General features: G+C 52.8%; 1 protein-coding gene across 1 annotated transcript; it reads left to right on the top strand.

The window, feature by feature from the left end:
* The first annotated feature begins 7,543 nt into the window (after nucleotides 1-7,543).
* ICAM1 (intercellular adhesion molecule 1) lies at nucleotides 7,544-18,822 on the top strand. The gene is made up of 7 exons (XM_006104059.3): nucleotides 7,544-7,687; nucleotides 9,759-10,019; nucleotides 15,644-15,952; nucleotides 16,315-16,602; nucleotides 16,681-16,935; nucleotides 17,120-17,368; nucleotides 17,458-18,822. The coding sequence occupies exons 1-7, from the start codon at nucleotides 7,621-7,623 to the stop codon at nucleotides 17,625-17,627; spliced, it is 1,599 nt and encodes a 532-aa protein (XP_006104121.1). The 5' UTR covers nucleotides 7,544-7,620; the 3' UTR covers nucleotides 17,628-18,822.
* Nucleotides 18,823-18,836: the final 14 nt, after the last annotated feature.

Here is an 18,836-nt window from a genome sequence, read left to right as displayed (position 1 = left end):
TTCGGGGCGGGGGGGGGGGCTGTTGCTACCTGCAAGTCCCCATCCCACCTCTTGGGACAGGGGCTAACCCAGAGCCCAGAGCGGGAGGGGATTTCAGACTTCACAGCTTTTGAAAAGTGTCCTTTGTAAAGGCTGCCCAGGACGTAGGCTGACTCAGGCCAGGAAAGCCGGGACCTGGCTCCTGGGGAACTTGGAAGGCAAGAGGCAGCTCTGATGGTGGAGCCAGAGGGTCTGCTATGGGTGCTCAGTTGACCTGGAAGCCCTCTGGGAGGGAGGAGACAGCAGGATCAGATTCCCCAACCCAGCGAAGGGGTCCCCAGGAAAGAGAAAGCCTCAGAGCTCCTCAGATCACATATCCACCATTTCCACCAGGGGGTGCCACTTGAACACACTGCTGGGTCATCCAAACAGAGCAAAGCCATTAGCCAAGGAGGAACTGCCCTGTCCCCTCCCTGCGTCTGGGCAGAAGGCGTCCAAAGGCTGGTGAGAGGGGGAAATGTGGACAGGAAGAAAGTCAGTGGCAAAGGGAAGCCCTTCTTCCCCATTGAGGCCTCCATCCTGAAGAGGCCTGACCCTGGGCTCCCATCAGACACCAAGTCAAGTTTAGAGACTTAAATGTAATGCTGAGCTGGGCCTGCGTCCCAGCGGGAATTCTCAGACAGGGTAGGGCAAGATTCCGCGACAGAATAAGCGGTGGAGGGAAAAGCATGAATTTTCGCTCTACACCCTAGGACCACCAGGGGAGCTGTACTGCAGTACGAACAAGACCTGTGGGAACCAGGCAAGCGGTGAATACAGTGGGGCCTTGACTTACGAGTTTAATTCCTTCCGAGACCGAGCTCGTTAAGGAGCTCGTTAAGGAGCTCGTTAACTCAAATTACTCTATCAACTCAATGCAAAAAATTGGCGGAGAGACAGCTGGTATCTGAAAAAACTCGTTAGTCGGGACACTCGTAAGTCAAGGCCCCACTGTACTCTCTGCTCTCACATCCACCCTTTGAGATATGCGTTATCCTAGTTCTACAGCTGAAGCCATTAGGAGCAACCAGGGGAAGTGGCTTTTGGAAGGTCACAGCTTGTGACCGGTCCTCTCAGCTGTGCACAACCACATCCCCTTGGCACCAGCTGTCCCAGGCACACTCCCAGCTTCCTGTGCTGGGCTTGTACACCGGAAAGTCAGAAGGACTGGGGAACCACAATGAGATACTACTTCCCACCCATTAGGATGGCAATAATAATAAAATAAAAAATAAGCGTTGACGCCCTAACCGGTCTGGCTCAGTGGACAGAGCGTCAGCCTGCGGACTCAAGGGTTCGATTCCGGTCATGGGCATGTACCTTGGTTGTGGGCACATCCCCAGTAGGGGGTGTGCAGGAGGCAGCTGATCAATGTTTCTCTCTCATCAATGTTTCTAACTCTCTATCCCTTTCCCTTCCTCTCTGTAAAAAATCAATAAAATATATTTAAAAAATAAGTGTTGACAAGGATGTGGGGAAATGGGAACCCTTGAACCATTGTCCATTGCTGGTGGAGATGTAAAATGGTGCAGCCACTGTGGCAAATTCTGGCAGTCCCTCAAAAAGTTAAACACGGAATCACCATATGACCCCAAATTCCACTTCCAGGAATATACCCAAAAGAACCTACAACATGTTCATGCAAAGACTTATACATGAATACTCATAGCAGCATGATTCATAATGACCTAAACATGGAAACAACCCAAATTTCTACCGATTAGCCGAAACCGGTTTGGCTCAGTGGATAGAGCGTCGGCCTGCGGACCGAAAGGTCCCAGGTTCGATTCCGGTCAAGGGCATGTACCTGTGTTGCGGGCACATCTCCAGTAGGTGATGTGCAGGAGGCGGCTGATCGATGTTTCTCTCTCATCGATGTTTCTGACTCTCTATCTCTCTCCCTTCCTCTCTGTGAAAAATCAATAAAATATATTTTTAAAAAAATTTCTACCGATTAATGAGTGGATGAACAAAATGTGATATGTCCATGCAAAGGAATATTATTCACTGATAAACAGGAATGAGGCATACCCAGCGGAGGATACAGAGACTCTAACAAATGCTTGTATGCCAATGTTCACGGCAGCATTATTCACAATAGCCACAGGTGGGAAGAGCCTGAACGTCCATCTACAGATGAGTGGATAAGCAGAATGATATATAGCCTTACACCGGAACATTATTCAGCCAAAAAGGGAAGGAGATACTGATGCATACTAAGACATGGATGAATCTTTATGGAAAATGTTCTGAGTATCATGCTGAGTGAAAGAGGTCAGACACAAAGGCCACATATTGTTTGATCCCATTGATTTGATTTGATTATTTTTAAAATTTTTTTTATTGATTTCAGAGAGGAAGAGAGAGAGAGAGAGAGATAGGAACATCAGTGATGAGAAAGAATCATTGACCAGCTGCCTCCTGCACGTCCCACACTGGGGATCGAGCCCACAACCCGGGCATGTGCCCTTGACCAGAATTAAACCTGGGACCTTTCAGATGGCAGGCCAACGCTCTATCCACTGAGCGAAAGAGCAAAACTGGCTAGGGCTGATCCTGAGAGAGAGAGAGAGAGAGAGAGAGAGAGAGAGAGAGAGAGAGAGAGGAGAGAGAGAACTATATATGATCCAGCAATTCCACTTTTTGGTATTTATCTGAAGGAAACAATATCACTACCTAGAAAAGACATGTGCAACACCATGTTCATTATTTACAGTCACCAAGACATGGGAACAGGCTAAGTGTCCACGAGTTGTGAGTTCAATCCCAGGTTGGGGCACATGTGGGAGGCAACTGATCAATGTATTTCTCTTCTCTCTCTCCTCTCTCTCTCTCCCTTCCTCCCTCTCTAAAATCAATAAATAAATTAAAAACAATTTTTAAAGATGTGGTTCATGCCTGGCTGGCATGGTTCAGTGGTTGAGAATTGACCTATGAACCAGGAGGTCATGGTTGGGGCACATATTGGGTTTCAGGCTCTGTCCCCAGTGGGGGTGGTGTGCAGGAGGCAGCAGATTGATAATTGTCCCTCATCATTAATGTTTCTATCTCTCCCTCTCCCTTCCTCTCTGAAATCAATAAAAAATATATTTTTTAATTTTATATTTTATTGATTTTTTTACAGAGAGGAAGGGAGAGGGATAGAGAGTTAGAAACATCGATGAGAGAGAAACATCGATCAGCTGCCTCCTGCACACCTCCTACTTGGGATGTGCCCGAAACCAAGGTACATGCCCTTGACCGGAGTCGAACCTGGGACCTTTCAGTCCGCAGGCTGATGCTCTATCCACTGAGCCAAACCAGTTAGGGCAATAAAAATATTTTTTTAAAAAATAAAGACGTGGTTCATATATACACAATGGAATGTTATTCAGCCATGAAAAGGGGGGAACTCTTGCTATTTATGGCAACATGTATGGGCCTTGGCATTATCTCAAGTGAAGTAAGTCAGACAAAAGGCAATACTGTACAATTTCACTTATATGTGGACTCTTAAAAAGAAGACTTATAGAGATGGAGCGCAAATTGGTGGTTGTCTGAGGTGGGGGTGAGGAGGTAGGGATGATGGGGTAGGGAAATGAATGAAGGAGGTCAAGAGGTGTAAGCTTCCAGTTACAGGATAAATAAGTCCCAGCCCTGGCCAGGCACTTCAGTTAGTTAGAGCGCCGTCCTAGCACACCAAGGTTGTGGGTTCTATCTCCGGTCAGGGCACATACAAGAATCAACTAATGAATGCATACATAAGTGGAACAACAAATTTATGTTTCTCCCTCTCTCAGATCAATTTAAAAAATTTTTAAATATATTTTTTATTGATTTCAGAGATGAAAGGAGAGGGAGAGAAATATAGAAACATCAATGATGAGTGAGAATAATTGATCGACTGCCTCCTGAACACCCCACACTGGGGATCGAGTCCACAACCTGGGCACATGCCCTGACCAGGGATCAAACCATGATTTCCTGGTTCATAGGTTGACACTCAACCACTGAGTCATGCCAACCAGGACAATAAAATTTTTTTTTAAAAGCTAAATCCTGGAGATATAATATACAGTATACTGACTGCCGGATCTGATCAAATAATTGAATGGATACCCCCTCCCCTGGGAACTTCCCTTTAGGCCACTTCACAATGGACATTCCACTTGCTAAGACTCTTATCTCTCCCCTCCGGAGTTTCCCAGAATCTGGACTTGCACAGAGAATTCTCCACCCAGAAAAAGCCCGCCTAGAGTCCTTTAAAAACCTCTGACTCCCCGTCTTTGGGGGCTGGCACCACTTTGGGGCTCACCCCATCTGGTATCTAGATGACCTGATAAGCCTCGTGCGTTCCTCCTTCGGCGACCCTAACAATGACTTAAAGTATTGCGGAGTTGACATTCCTGGAGCAGCCTTTACCCAATGAGGCACAGACTGGTGGGGTCTACCCATGACCAAAGTTCCCAAGTGAAATGCACTCGTTTCCCCCAAAAGGGAAATCCACTAATGCTCATCTTTGTGGTCTCCTTTCTGATTCCCTCTGCCCACGTGTTTCCTGGGGTCGCCTCCCAGATAAACTACCTGCACGACAACCTGTGAGTGAAATGCTCTGGGAACCTTTTGTAAAAGCAGTGGGAAGGGAATTCTGGGCTAGAGGAACAGCATGTGCAGAATGCTCAGAGATCAGAGAAGTTTATTTGTTCAACAAGGATGCGTTGATCACCTGCTAAAATGACCTTTCTTTGATTCAGGTTCTGGGAAGCACAGGGTGCGTGTCTTTCTGGAGTTCACAGAAATGGAGGTCACAGACAATCAAATAAATCGAAAGAATTTCAGCAAGTGAATGAAGTTTCAGTAATGAGCCCACTCGGGCAAGGAACAGGGAGTGAACCAGGAGTGGCCTAGAATCAGGGTGGGAGGCGTCCAGGAAAGCTTTGCGGGGAGACTCGGGCCATAAGCAAATGGGGGCAGGCCACATCAGGGTTGAGGAAAGAGCATTTCAGGCTGAGGAAACGGCACGGTGGCCACACCAGAGCTCAGAGTGAGGGAAGAGCAAGTGTAATGCCATGGAGCCAGGCATTGGGCTTATTTCTTGGCCTGAGACGGCCTGGCATCCTGGAGGAAGCCCTGCCTTTCCTGGCGTCAGAAGCAAAGGATTGGGGACCATGTGCTTCCCTTTTCCTTGGAAACACACAAGGGAGGGTAAGATGGAAAGATTCATGCTCCTCCTGCCAAACCTGCCCCCATTACCATCCCATCCTCACTCAGGAAACGGCCCTCGGGGTCCCAAGGAGTCATCCTTGACTCAGCCCTGCCCTCATGTTCCAGCAAGTCCAGTCGGCCCCGCTGCCAAAGCAGATGCCAAATTCCACTACTTCTCCATCACCACCGTGCAGTCACCACTTGCCCGAACTAGACAGTCACTGCCTCTCCCATCTGTCTTCTACCCTGTCCTCCCACTCCCTGCCTGGCACTCCTGCAGTCTCAGGAGGGCGCCTGTATACACCTGAGTCAGGGCTGGCCCGTACCTCCTCTGCTCAGAACCCTGCAGGGCTCCCACCTCACTCAGGGGAAAAGCCAAAGTCCCCCCTCCCCACCCGAGCTGAAAGCGCAGGCATCCTCTGCCCCACCCGCTCCCTGCCCTCCTCTCCTCCAACTCTCCTCCTCACTGCACTCTAGCCACTCTGGCTTCCTGACTGTCCTTAAGGCAGCTGCTACCTCAGGGCCTTTGCACATTCCGTGTTCTTTGTCTGATACACTACCTTCTTAATATTGTCACTGCTCCCTCCTCACCTCCCTCTGGTCTTTGTCACATTCTCAGTCTTCCCCAGAATACTCTATTTAAAAGTACATTAACCCTCATATTTCCTCTCCCCTTCCCCGTTTTATTTTTCTCCTTAGCACTAATAACAACCTAACACTTCATCTATTTTATTTTTGTCTCTTGACTGCTGCCCCCACTAAGACCATCTCAATACGATGGCAGAGATTTGTTCTGTTTATTGCGTGTCCCCAGCATCTGGAGTGATGCCTCATAGAGAACTGGCGCTCAATCAACACTGCTCAGCGGTGTGGAGAAGGAAGAGCGCTTTTCTGGCTGCAGGGGGTACCCGGCCCGCGAGGGGGAGCCAGCGGCTGCGCACTTGGATTCAAGGCCAAGGGACCCAATGAGGCCTGAGAAAAATCCTCCGGAAAATAACACCCCGCGCAGGATTTTCCCAGACTCTCTCGAGGGACTCGGACCCCAGGCCATTCTGGGGGTGGACTTTTGCAGCCTCCACCCTCCCCCAGTAAGAAAGATCCCCGTGGAAATTCCTTAGGAACCGTCAGGGTGGGGGGAGCGGGACGCATTTCTGGATGGCGGGTGACTCCAAGCACCATCTCTCCGAGGAAGGGCGGAGGCATCCCCCGGGCCCCTTCCCTTCCCCTTCTGCTGGGCGAACCTGTGGCCCCTCGGAGGTCTCCATGGTGACGCGGCACGCGCCGCACAACAGGAAGCCTTGGGCGGCGCTCTTAGCGCTCGGGACCCTCCTAGCCTCCCAGTCTCCACATGGTGAATGATGAGCCTTGAGGTCACACGCACGGCCCGTGCCCTCGGGGATGGGGGACGTGGGGGCGGCCGGTGGACGCGGCGCGGGGCCTCACAGCGCCCCCATCGCCCTAACGGAACCAGCCCGGACACATCCCTGCCCATTTTTAGTGCTAGCGCCCCGGGTTCGAGTTTCAGGATGGGCAGGGGTTTGAGCGTCCCCTCTCCCCGCCCCACTTCAGAGCCCAGGAGCTGCCCCAGTTTCCCTTGGAAAGGCAAGGGCTCGGGTGCCTCTCCTCCCGCCTCTGGGTCGGCTGCCTCAGTTTCCCCGCGGAGCCTGGGAACGGCAGGGGGAGCGCTGCATGCGGGGGCCACGTGACTTCCTTCCCCTTTCTGGAAACTGTAAAGACGCCCCCACGGCCCAGGCAGAAAGGGGAAGCGAGGCCTCGGGAGAGGGGGCGCCATCGGTGGGGGAAAGCGGATCCTAGGAAGTGACGCCGCCGCGTGTCCTCGCCCCCGCGGCGCACGGGATCCTGGAGGTGCCACCCCGGCCGCTTCTCGGAAATCCCGGAGTCGTGCCCTTTCGGGGAGGGACACCCCTGATGGAGGGTTCCCGGGACCCCACCCCAGCGAAGGATCGTCCATTCAGCTCAAGGGACCTGCAGGCGCTGGGGGTCAAATCCCCTCGCAGCTCGGAGCCCCAGTTTACCCCTCTGTGGAATGGGCACAGGAACAATTCCTAAGACGCAAGAACAGCTGTAAGCTCTCAGCGAGCGCAGCGTAAGCGCAGCATCGAGATGGACCCGGCCCCAGAACCGAACCCCCGGCCCGGGGCAGCCCTCCGGCCGCTACCACCTCTGTGGTCCCTTTGCTTCATTTCGGAAATTCCGGCGCTGCAGCGGCCAGCGAGGGGGCAAAGTCAATCCGGAAATGCCAGAACCCTCCTTCCAGGGTTTCCGGGAAGGCAGCACCGCCCCCCATCCCCCCCCTCGCCCTGGGGCCCTGCTATAAAAGGACGCGCGCGCTGCTAGCGCCCAGTCCGCGCAGCCGACCTCAACTCCAAGTTCCCCGCTCTCCTCACCTCGGTCGCGATGCTTCCCGTCGCCGCCCGGTCCCCGCGGCCCGCGCTCCTGGCCCTGCTCTGGGCTCTGCTCCCAGGTGAGTGGAGGACAGGGGCCGCTCTGGCGAGCGCTCAAGCGGTGGGAGGACCGGCCCGCCGCCGGCTGAGGTCCAGGCCATTCGTATTTAGGTAGTTGTTTAGGGGAAGGTGGGGCTAGACTAGAACCACCCACATATAATAATCAATCAATGAATACATAGATAAGTGGGACAAAAAAAATCTGTCTGTCTGTCTCTCCTTTCTTCTCTCTCTAAAAATCAGTAAGTCGCCCTGACCGGTTTGGCTCAATAGAGCGTCGGCCTGCGGACTGAAGGGTCCCAGGTTCGATTCCCGTCAAGGGCATGTACCTTGGTTGCGGGCACATCCCCGGTAGGGAGTGTGCAGGAGGCAGCTGATCAATGTTTCTCTCTCATCGATGTTTCTGGCTCTCTATCCCTCTCCCTTCCTCTTTGTAAAAAAATCAATAACAAATATTTTTAAAAAATCAATAAGTCAAAATTTCAAAAACGAAAGTCAAGGCCAGCCTGTGTGGCTCCGTGGCTGAGCATCGACCTGTGAACCAGGTTCGAGTTCATGGTCAGGGCATATGCCCAGGTTGCTGGCTCGATCCCTGGTGTGGGGCGTGCAGGAGGCAGCCGGTCAATGATTCTCTCTCATCATTGATGTTTCTATCTCTCTCTCCCTCTGCCTTCTTCTCTGAAATCAATAAAAATATTTTTTTAAAAAAAGAAAGAAAATCAACCGCCATGGGTTCAAATCCAGACCCTGCACCTCAATGTGTGGCCTGGGGCGATCGGCTGAGCCTCCCGGAGCCTCCGTTTTTCACCTGTAAATGGAGAATGTAATGTCAGTGCGCACACTTTGCCCTGGTTGTTCCTGACCCAGCACAGCTTCTGCCCTAAGAGGCAGTCATGTGATATGGGACGCGGTTACCCTCTGAGCAGCCTGGACCCCCACGCAGCAAGCACAGTTTCTTCCTCCTTTCCTACCCTTGGGGAAGTCCAGACCTGCTTCTGCTCAGGGGAATTCCAAGCCTGACTTGTCCAAGGACCAGAGGCTGAGAAGTGAGATTCCCCAGCACCCCTCCACCAACTCCAGAGAGGGGGGGGAGAAGGGGAACAGAGAGTCTCAGAGGGTGACAGGGTTGGGGAGCAGGAGAGTGGAAGATGGACACCATGGTTACCAGCTTCATAAAACGTTCTAACAGACTGCAGTCCAGATTCTGCCACTTTCTGGCTGAGTCACCCCGCCCTCTCCGGGCCTCACCATTTTCCTCTGTGAAGTGGGAATGAACCCAGGATCATGCTCGGAGAGCTGTTTTCACATCTCTCCCACCCAAGATAGAGTGGGCCCAAAGCCGAGGGCAGGAATCTTTGGGGGTGGGGTAGGAGGGACGGGTTCAGACATTTTTTCAGCTTTGGAGGCACCAGGGTCTGAGGGAGCTAACACAATCCCTCTCCTTATCTGTGGCTTCTTGCTCCCTGCCCTGTCCTAGGAGTTACTTTCAATAACAGGGTTCGGAGGCTATACTTACAGATGGGAACACTGAGGCAGGAAAAGGGAGATCACGTGATTAGAATGCCTCCATCCCCAAAGGGCTGCCCCCACCAGCTGACCTCTTGGGAGGGAGGACCCTGATGCCATGTTCCTCCTCTGCTGAAATCCTCCAGTGGCTCCCCATGGCCTTCAGAATGAAAAACACATCCTTGGCATGGCTTCCACTGCCTGCGTGATCTTCCTGAGCTCATTTCCCCTAACTCTTCCCCCTTGCTGACTTGGCTGCAGACACCCTGCCCCAGGACCTTTGCACTTGGGACTCATTTCCCTTTTCTCTGGGTCGCCCTTCTCATCATCCATATCTGTGCTCATACATAACCCGGTCATCAAGTCACTGTCCTATCACCCAGTGTTGTTGCTTGTTTTTTGTCAGAGTTCTTATGAACATCAGTTATTAATTATCTTGTTTGCTCGTGAATTTTTCTGTCTCCCACACTGATGGCAGAGAGTTCTGTCTTATTCAAGGCTGTGCCCCCAGCACAGGCTGGGGACCCAGGAATATCGATGAACCCAAATTGCAATGCCTTTCTCCTCTTCACACTTTTGTTCCAGGGCCTGGAGGTGCCCAAACATCAGTGCACCCCAAAGAAGTCATCATACCCCGGGGAGGTTCCGTGTTGGTGAACTGCAGTACCTCCTGTGATCAATACACCCTCTTGGGTCTGGAGACTCATTTGGACAAGAAAGAAGTGGCCAGTGGGTCCAACTGGCAGATGTATGAACTTAGTTCCGTACAAGGAGACACCACTCCATTCTGCTACTCGGTCTGCCACAACCGCCAGTCGGAGGCGACAATGTCCCTCACTGTGTACTGTGAGTGGTTGGGCCCAGGGGCTGGACTAGGCATGCTGGGTGGGGGAGGTGGGCAAGGGAGTCCATAGTGGGCTGGGACTGCCTTTGAAGTTTGGTGGTGGGGCCGGGGAGGGTCTCACTGAAGGGCAGGTGGTCACATCTTCGGAAAGCCTCCTTGTCATTTGAAACCTCTTCTTGAACTTCCTTGGGTGCACTTACAAGTATCAACAGGGATTCAGCACATTCGAGAACTCTCCCTAGACCAGCGGTTCTCAACCTGTGGGTCGCGACCCCTTTGGGGGTCGAACGACCTTTTCACAGGGGTCGCCTAAGATCATCGGAAAACACATATAATTACATATTGTTTCTGTGATTAATCACTATGCTTTAATTATGTTCAATTTGTAACAGTGAAATTGGGGGTCACCACAACATGAGGAACTGTATTAAAGGGTCGCGGCATTAGGAAGGTTGAGAACCACTGCTCTAGACCTCTGACAAGGCCCTAGATCTGACTCTTTTATATATATACTTGAGGCCTGGTGCACGAATTCGTGCATGGGTGGGGTCCCTCAGGGATGGCCTGCGGGGATTGGGTCCCAGCTCATGCCCCCAGCCTTGAAGCCCCACAGCCCTGCCTGGCACCCTGCCATGGCCGGTGCCACCCCCTCACCTGCTCCACCATCTGTGGGGCGATCAGCAGGGCAATCAGCCCTGGCTCACACCTGCCTTGGCCTGGCACCACCTGCTCACCTGCTCCACCATCCCACCGCTGTCCCGTGCTGCTGTCCTGCTCTCCAAGAGGCCCATTGAGCTGGCAGCCCCTCCACTGCCAGTGCCGCGTCGCTGACGCCCGCCATGTTCTGCACCGCCCCCTGGTGGTCAGTGCACATCATAGCAAGCGGTGGAACTCCTGGTTGAACAATTTGTATATTAGGCTTTTATTAGATAGGATATATATAATTGATTTCGGAGAGAAGGGAGAGGGAGAGAGAGAAACATCAATGATGAGAATCATCGATTGGCTGTTTCCTGCACATCCCCTACTGTGGATGGAGCCTGCAACCCAGGCATATGTCCTGATTGGGAATCAAACCATGACCTCCTTGTTCATAGATTGACATTCAATCACTGAGCCACACCAGCTAGGCAAGCTGACTCTTATTTACTTATTTTTATTGTATTTTAAAATATATATTTTTATTGATTTCAGAGAGGAAGGGAGAGGGAGGAAGAGATAGAAACATCAATGATTAGAGAGAATTATTGACCAGCTGGCTCCTGCACATTCCACACTGGGGATTGAGCCCGCAACCTGGGCATGTGCCCTTGACTGGAATTGAACCCGGGACCCTTTAGTCCACAGGTGGACGCTCTATCCACTGAGCCAAACCAGATAGAGCCAGTTGACTCTTTTTTAAAAGATGCAAATTGCCCTGGCTGGTTTGGCTCACTGGATAGAGCGTCGGCCTGGGGACTGAAGGGTCCCAGGTTCGATTCCGGTCAAGGGCATGTACCTTGGTTGCGGGCACATCCCCAGTAGGGGGTGTGCAGGAGGCAGCTGATCAATGCTTCTCTCTCATCGATGTTTCTAACTCTCTATCCCTCTCCCTTCCTCTCTGTAAAAAATCAATAAAATATATTTTTAAAAAAGATGCAAATTAAAACTAGCCCTGAAGTGAAGTTTTCTTCACTTATTGGCAACAATGGAAAGAATTGACAACAGCTGCCCTGACAAGACTGCGAGACGGCAGGCTGTCCTGGGACATTGCTGACGGGGTGGGAGCATGAGGAAGCACAGCCCCAGGCAGGGAAGGGGCCTCAGTTCTCCAAATGACACAGGCACGTGCCCTTGGACACAGAAACCCGACTCCTGGGAATTGGGCTCACATGTGTCCCTGCTCAGAGGGACGGGGGCGGGGCGGGATTATTCGCTGCAGCTTTGTTTGTAAGGGCAAACGTTTACAAGCCGCTCAGATGTCGGGGCTGGGAAATAACTGTGGTTTGGCTATCCAGTGGAATAGTATGCAGCTGTGTACACAAATGAGGAAGTTCCTTGTGTCCCCAAAAGAGAGGGTGCTAGTTGCTGCACGCTCTTAGACGCTGCAGTCAAACTCGAAAGAAGGAAGGTATGTCCAGAATGAGTGGCATGCCATTCTGTGTGTTAGGGAGTGGCGGAGTGGGGTGAGGGAGGTTGTGTTTACTGGAAGCGGGGGTTCCAGGAGAGGGCAGGAATGAATTTTTTCTCCTTGTGCCTTTTTTTTCCCCCTTTGGGCATTTTGAACGGTGAGCATGAGTTACTATGACCATAGGCAATAAATAAAATTCAAATGAGAACAAAACAAACCAAAAAGGAAGGAAGGGAGGAAGGAAGGGAGGGAGGAAACTGGTCGCCTGGCTTTGGGATTAGACAGCCTTGGGTTCCAGTCCCATCATGGCCCTTACTGACTGTGTGACTGTGGGGGACCTGGCTTCCGGGTTGACTTTCACAGGAGACCTCCTGGGATGGGTACAGGGATGCAGGAAGGCATGAAGGGCATTCCATCTTCATGGTGTCTGGGCGAGGAAGCCTTTGGGCGAATATCGGTTTTGCTTCTGATATGGAGGATGTTTGAGCAGATGCTGGCGAGGTGAGGGAAGTCCCCAAACATTCCCAGGGGCCTCTGAAAACCCCAGGGAACTCCCTGGAAGGCCCTTCCACAGCTCAGCCTGGTCGTTGAAAGCCCAACACTTCAGGCGTGAGTTCCTGCCTCTGCCACTTGCTCCCTCTGTGACTCTAGAGACCAGACTGTGCCTCAGTTTCCAGCTCTGTGAAATGGAGCAGGTAGCTGGCGCACAGCAGGGGTGTCAGCTGGGAGACACTCTGGCTTGGGCCTGCCCCGCCCTCAGCGTAAAGACGAGGGGCTTCCCTGGGTGGCTAAGCTTTCTCGAGAAAGGTTAGAGTGGCGTTTGTGCAGGAAGTGACCCCTAACCAGGCCTTGAAGGGTGCATAGGAGCTGGTAGACAGGCATTCTGGGCAGAGGGAACAGCCTGGGCAGAGGTTCGGAGGGGCAAACATGCTGATCCGGGGTTGGGCGGGCCGGAGGGGCTGAACATCAACAGATTAGCGAGGCTGGAGCTAAGGCTGGCAGGTCCTCGAATGCCAGGCTGGGGAGTTGGGGCCCTCTCCCCAGGGTGATAGGGAGCCACACTTCAAAAGTGTGTGAGCAGGCCAGGGATCTAGAGAGCAGAAGGCCAGACGTAGGGGAAGCCAGAGGACAGTTGGCTGCGGGCCTTGTCCAGGCCACACATTTTGTGGGCAGTGGCTGCTTACAGGAAAGGAAGGGCAGACAAATATTTGAAGAGCAGTGTGACCAGGACTTTGTGAGGGACTGAAGGTGGGGGGTTGGGGGGGTCAAGGAGAGGTACAGGCAAGACAGACCTCTTCCGGCAAGACAGACCTCTTCTGGCAGTCTGGCTTACAGCGCAAAGAGCTGGGTTTGAAAACATGGGGGCTGAGGTTTAAGGAGGCCTCTCGCTCTGCAAATTGTGGTCTGCAGCAGATGATTAGATATCAGAGCTGGGTGCCTGAGAGTTTTCTGGGCCTTTAAAAAGATTTTTTTTTTTTTTAATTTTAATGATTTCAGAGAGGAAGGGAGAGGGAGAGAGAGATGGAAACATCAGTGATGAGAGAGAATCGTTTGCGTGCCTCCTCCACGCTCCCTACTGGGGGTCAAGTCCAAAACCCGGGCATGTGTGCTCTTGACCAGAATCAAACCCGGGACCTTTCAGTCTATAGGCCAATGCTCTATTCACTGAGCCAAACCGGCTACAGCTCTGGGCCTTTTTAAAAAAAACCCACAGATTTGAAGTGCGTAAGTCAATGAATTTTAGTGTTTATAGAGTTGTTCAACCATCACCACAATCTAATTTAAGAACATTTTCATTACCCTAAAAGGAAACCTTATGCCCATTGACACTCACTCTTTCAATTTCTTAAATGGATTAATAATAGCCCTACCTCCAGCAGCCCCACTTTACAGCTCAGGAAACTGAGTCTCCGTTTCTGCAGCCCTGAGGGCTGGGACTGTTCCGGAGGCAAGTCACTCACCCACAGCCCATAGCAAAGAAGCCGAAAACCTAGGAACCAAACCCAAGCCCCTGACACTTTAACAGCATTGCCAAGTGATACTCCGGGGCCTCTTGAGAAGGGAACAGTGACCCGGGGCCCTCAGGACGCCTCCCTGGGGAGCCTGGCGGGTCTCAGTGCGAAGTCACAGCTCAGCAGGGCTCTGCTGTAAATGTTCACTGGCCATTCGGGCTCAGAATTCTGTTACCTGGTGCAAAATGGAAACCCTGGCCTGTGAAAACCGAGCCCACAAGTTGTATCTTCAGGGCTGTTCAGAGTTGCATTTGGGGTGTCTGTGGGTTCTTACTTTTTTTTTTGGTTCTTACATTTTTAACATTTCAGAGGGTCATACAGCACATTCAGGAACTTCTTTCTTGCTCTCTCTTTTTTTAAAATATTTTTTTATTGACTTCAGAGAGGAAGGGAGAGGGAGAGAACGATAGAAACATCAGTGATAAGAGAGAATCATTGTTCGGCTGCCTCCTGCACGCCCCACACTGAGCAACCCAGTCATGTGCCCTGACCAGGAATGCAACCGCAACCTCCTGGTTGGTAAGTCGAGCTCAACCACTGAGCCATGCGGGCAGGGCTGGAACTTCTTTCTCTTGAACGTGGGCTCCTGAAAGGCCTCCAATCGGTGTGTGTGGTTCAGCCTTATTCCTTCTATAAATATAGAGCGCCTCCTGCGTGCCAACAAACGACAGGAGGGGGCAAAGCAGACAAAGATCCTGCCTCCTGGGATCACATTTCATGGGAGGAAATCGAGGAGAAACAAGTTCACTGAGTCGATGATCTTGTGTGTCAGAGCGTGAATGGGTGCTACAGAGAAAAATAAAGCCAAGATAGGGGGAGGGGGAGCAGAGGTCTCTCTCGTTTATTCTGTCTTTTTTGGTTTGGTTTTTTAGTTTTCTTTTTAAACAATTTGTATTGTTTTAAATTTCTTTTTCTTTTCTTAATTTTTTTTGTTTGAAGAGCAGAGGTCTTTTTAAAAACAATCTATCTCTAGCCCTAACTGGTTTGACTCAGTGGATGGAGCGTCAGTCTGTGGACTCAAGGGTCCCAGGTTCGATTCCAGTCAAGGGCATGTTCTTGCTTGTGGGCACATCCGCAGCAGGGGGTGTGCAGGAGGCAGCTGATCGATGTTTCTCTCTCATCGATGTTTCTAACTCTCTATCCCTCTCCCTTCCGCTCTGTAAAAACCAAAAACCAAAAACCAGTCTCTACTGGGAGCTGAAATACTGTATTTCACCGGACACCTGGTGATTCACTCTGAGGTTCTTTTCCACTTTTCACTCTTAGAAGCTGCAGTGAATAAAAAAATGGTTTGCCCTTTCACAACCACTTGGGGACTTCTCACTGGTTTCCCCTGAAGTTCTTAACATTCCTGAATGACTTAGGTGGCTTGGGATTAGTCAGCCTTGGGGTGTGTTTGGGGCCGTGAGGCTCCCTGGCCCAGGTATGGTGTCCCTGTGCCCCCTGCTGGTGGGTATCCTTCCTGTCCAGCTCACAGGACACTCCTTCCTCTCCTCTCCCCCAGGGTTCCCAGAGCGTGTGGAGCTGGAACCCCTGCCCCAATGGCAGCCTGTGGGCGAAAACCTCACCCTACGTTGCCAGGTGGAGGGAGGGGCGCCCCGGACAAACCTCTCGGTGCTGCTGCTCCAAGGGGAGAAGTTGCTGAGCCGGCAGCCTGCGAAGGGGACGCCTGTGGCTGAGGTCACGGACACGGTGTTGGCACGCAGAGGCGACCATGGCACCAATTTCTCTTGCCGCACAGAACTGGACCTTCGGTCCCAAGGGCTGGGACTGTTCCAGAACAGCTCAGTCCCCAGGCAGCTCCGAACCTTCGGTGAGGCATTGGGAAGTTTGCAGGAGGACAGGCTCAGGCAGTGATCCTGCGTGGGGTGCGGGGTTCCTGGGAAGGAGGCGCTCCTGGCCTTGAGGGGACGGAGAAGATAGTGACCTAGATTGCAAAGGCTTCTGGGAAGAGCATGTTCTTGGCCACTGGGGTGGGGTGTTGGGGGATGGGCCGCCTGGGCCACAGGATCTTCTGGGAAGGCTGTGACCCAGGGTAAGGGGGACGAGTGTCCTGAGTCATAGATGGCCAAGTCGCAGAGTCTCCCGGGGAAGAGGCGTTCCAGGTGACGGAATGAAAATGCCGCGGGAAAGGGCTTCAGTTCCCCTCTGTTCACACCCGCCTTCTCTGGCCAGTCCTGCCACAGGTCCGCCCGCACCTTGTTACTCCCGGGATCATGGAAGTGGGCACACAGCGGTCCGTGACCTGCTCCCTGGATGGGCTGTTCCCGGCCTCAGAGGCCCAGGTTCACTTGGCACTGGAGGACCAGAGGCTGAAACCCACAATCAAGTACAGCGAGGACTCCCTCTCGGCCACCGCCTTGGTGGAGGTGGCCCCGAGGGATGAAGGCGTCCAGCAGCTGACCTGTGCAGTGACCCTGGGAAACCAGAGTCAGAGGACTCGGGAGAGTGTGACCATCTACAGTAAGTAGGGACAGGCCAGAGCTCTGGACACGTGGGACCAGACCTGGGGGCGGGGCTCACTGCGTGCTCCTCCCCCAGGTTTCCCAGCTCCCAACTTGACCCTGAGTGAGTCTGAAGTCCCGGAGGGGACTGTGGTGAGCATGGAGTGCAAGGCCCATGCTGGAGCTGTGGTGACACTGAGCGGGGACCCAGCTGAGCCTCCATTTCCGAGTGCCCAAATCATGCTGAATGCCACTGCTGAGTACAACGGGCGTGACTTCGTGTGTTCTGCTGCCCTGGAGGTGGCTGGGCATGTGCTGCACAAAAACAAGACCCAGAAGCTCTTTGTCCTGTGTGAGTAGGGCTGCTGGACAATGACCCCAAACCTCCAAGGCCCAGGCCCTATGACTTCATGAGCTCATGTCTCTGGAGTCTACCCCCGCCCCTGCCCTGGGTTGCCTACCTAACTCCTCCAGACCTGGGTGGTGAGAGGGGTTCTGGTCCCTCACCCGGCCCTCCTCTTGCTGTGTTTCTCTAGATGGCCCCCGACTGGACAAGGAGAATTGCCCAGAAAACTGGACTTTGGAGGAAAACACCTTGCAGACCCTGAGGTGCCAGGCCTCAGGGAACCCAATCCCCAAGCTGGACTGTCTCCGGAAAGGGGATGGGGCTTTGCTGCCCATCGGGGAGCCGAGGCCTGTCACGCGGGATATTTCGGGCACCTACGTGTGTCAGGCCACCAGCCGTCGGGGTGTGGCCACCCGTGAAGTGGTTGTGAACGTGATCTGTGAGTGCCCGTGTTGGGGACGGGGCTGGGTTGGGCAGGGTCAGCGAGCCTGGCTCAGCCCCCATCTCCCCTTATTGTTCTCCCTACAGATCAGCAGAGTAACTTGGTCACCATCATTGCAGTGGCAGCTCTCATCCTGGGCATTGCAGCCACAGTGGGCACAGTCGCTTACCTCTATAACCGCCAGCGGAAGATCCGGAAGTACAGGCTACAGAAGGCCCAGGAGGCGGCCGCCATGAAGCTGAACTCACCACCCTGAGCCCGTCTCTGGACAGGGCCTCCACCGGTGGCAGACTTATGCCATTCAGCAGCACCCACCTTTCTAGAATGCCAGGAGAGAGGAGAGAGGCCTCAGCCAGAACACAGGCAGCGTTTAGGGTCATGGCACCTGCACACCATGGCACATTCACACCTGACCTGTAGCCACAGGACTGAGCCAAGACTCAGGGGCAAGACTATGGGCATGACTGTGAGGGGTGGCAAAGGCTGACCTGCCAGAGGGGTGTGACGGAGACATACCTCTGACATGGGGACACCCATCTGGAAAATACAGTCCTGAGAGAGAAGTAGCCCTGCCCAGACTCAGGCAGCATCGAAACTAATTCCCACACTTCCTCTGACAGCTCTGACAGTGCTGTCTACTGACTGGTCCCAGCGCTGGATGATGACATATTTATTCATTTTTCTTTTACCAGATATATATTTGTAAATAGTAGTGGGGGGGGTTTAATTGATTTTTCATTGAGAGAGGAAGAGAGAGATATGAGATCTGCTGCCTCCTGCACGTCCCCACCCCCCACCCCCCACTAGGACCCAGCCGTAACCCTGAGGTGTGCCCTGACCTGAATCGAACCAGTAACCTCCTGGTGGATGGGACAATGCTCGATCCAATGAGCCACACCGGCCGGGCCAGTTACCAGATATTTATTAGTGCCTTCTGTGTGTGGTAGAATGGTAAACAAGAGGAACAGAAGTTCCTGCCCTCAGGCAGCTCAGTCTGATCTCATTCAGGGTCACCAGGTACCGATGTATTGGCTGCACAAGAGTGCCTTACAAAAAGACCACGTGGGGTGGAATTTCCCTCTCCATTGGCCAAACTGCTTCCCCCCCAGCAGGGAAACCAACATGGTTTAGCTGGTGACAGGACAACCCACTGGTGCGGACCTCTTAGCCGCCTCCACCCACATGCGCCTCTGCGAGTGCTCACAGTGACAGCTGGTGACATGCTTAAACACGAGTGTCCACTCTGTGATAGCTAAACCACAGGACCCCATGGAACTATGCCCAACCCGTGTGTCCCTGCTTTGTCCTGTTTCCATCTCATTGGGACCATGTTAAGAACCGAACGCTGGCAGCTCCAAATCCCCGAGGGCCCTGCAGACAGCTGGGGTGGGGCTGATTTCCAGCTCTTCCTGAAGCCTCTCCCTTGTGTTAATAAAGCTTTTTTCACGGGCCCAGCCTCTCGTGA

This window comes from Myotis lucifugus, unplaced genomic scaffold (genome assembly GCF_000147115.1).
Source record: "Myotis lucifugus unplaced genomic scaffold, Myoluc2.0 scaffold_539, whole genome shotgun sequence".
Classification (NCBI taxonomy): domain Eukaryota; kingdom Metazoa; phylum Chordata; class Mammalia; order Chiroptera; family Vespertilionidae; genus Myotis; species Myotis lucifugus.
This window is presented reverse-complemented; position numbering and strand designations above follow the sequence as displayed.

Coding starts and splice junctions, on each gene's coding strand:
- ICAM1 (XM_006104059.3), top strand. CDS start 7,621: ATGCTTCCCGTCGCCGCCCGGTCCCCGCGGCCCGCGCTCCTGGCCCTG. Junction 7,688..9,758: donor GCTCTGGGCTCTGCTCCCAG/GTGAGTGGAGGA, acceptor CTTTTGTTCCAG/GGCCTGGAGGTGCCCAAACA. Junction 16,603..16,680: donor GGAGAGTGTGACCATCTACA/GTAAGTAGGGAC, acceptor CTCCTCCCCCAG/GTTTCCCAGCTCCCAACTTG.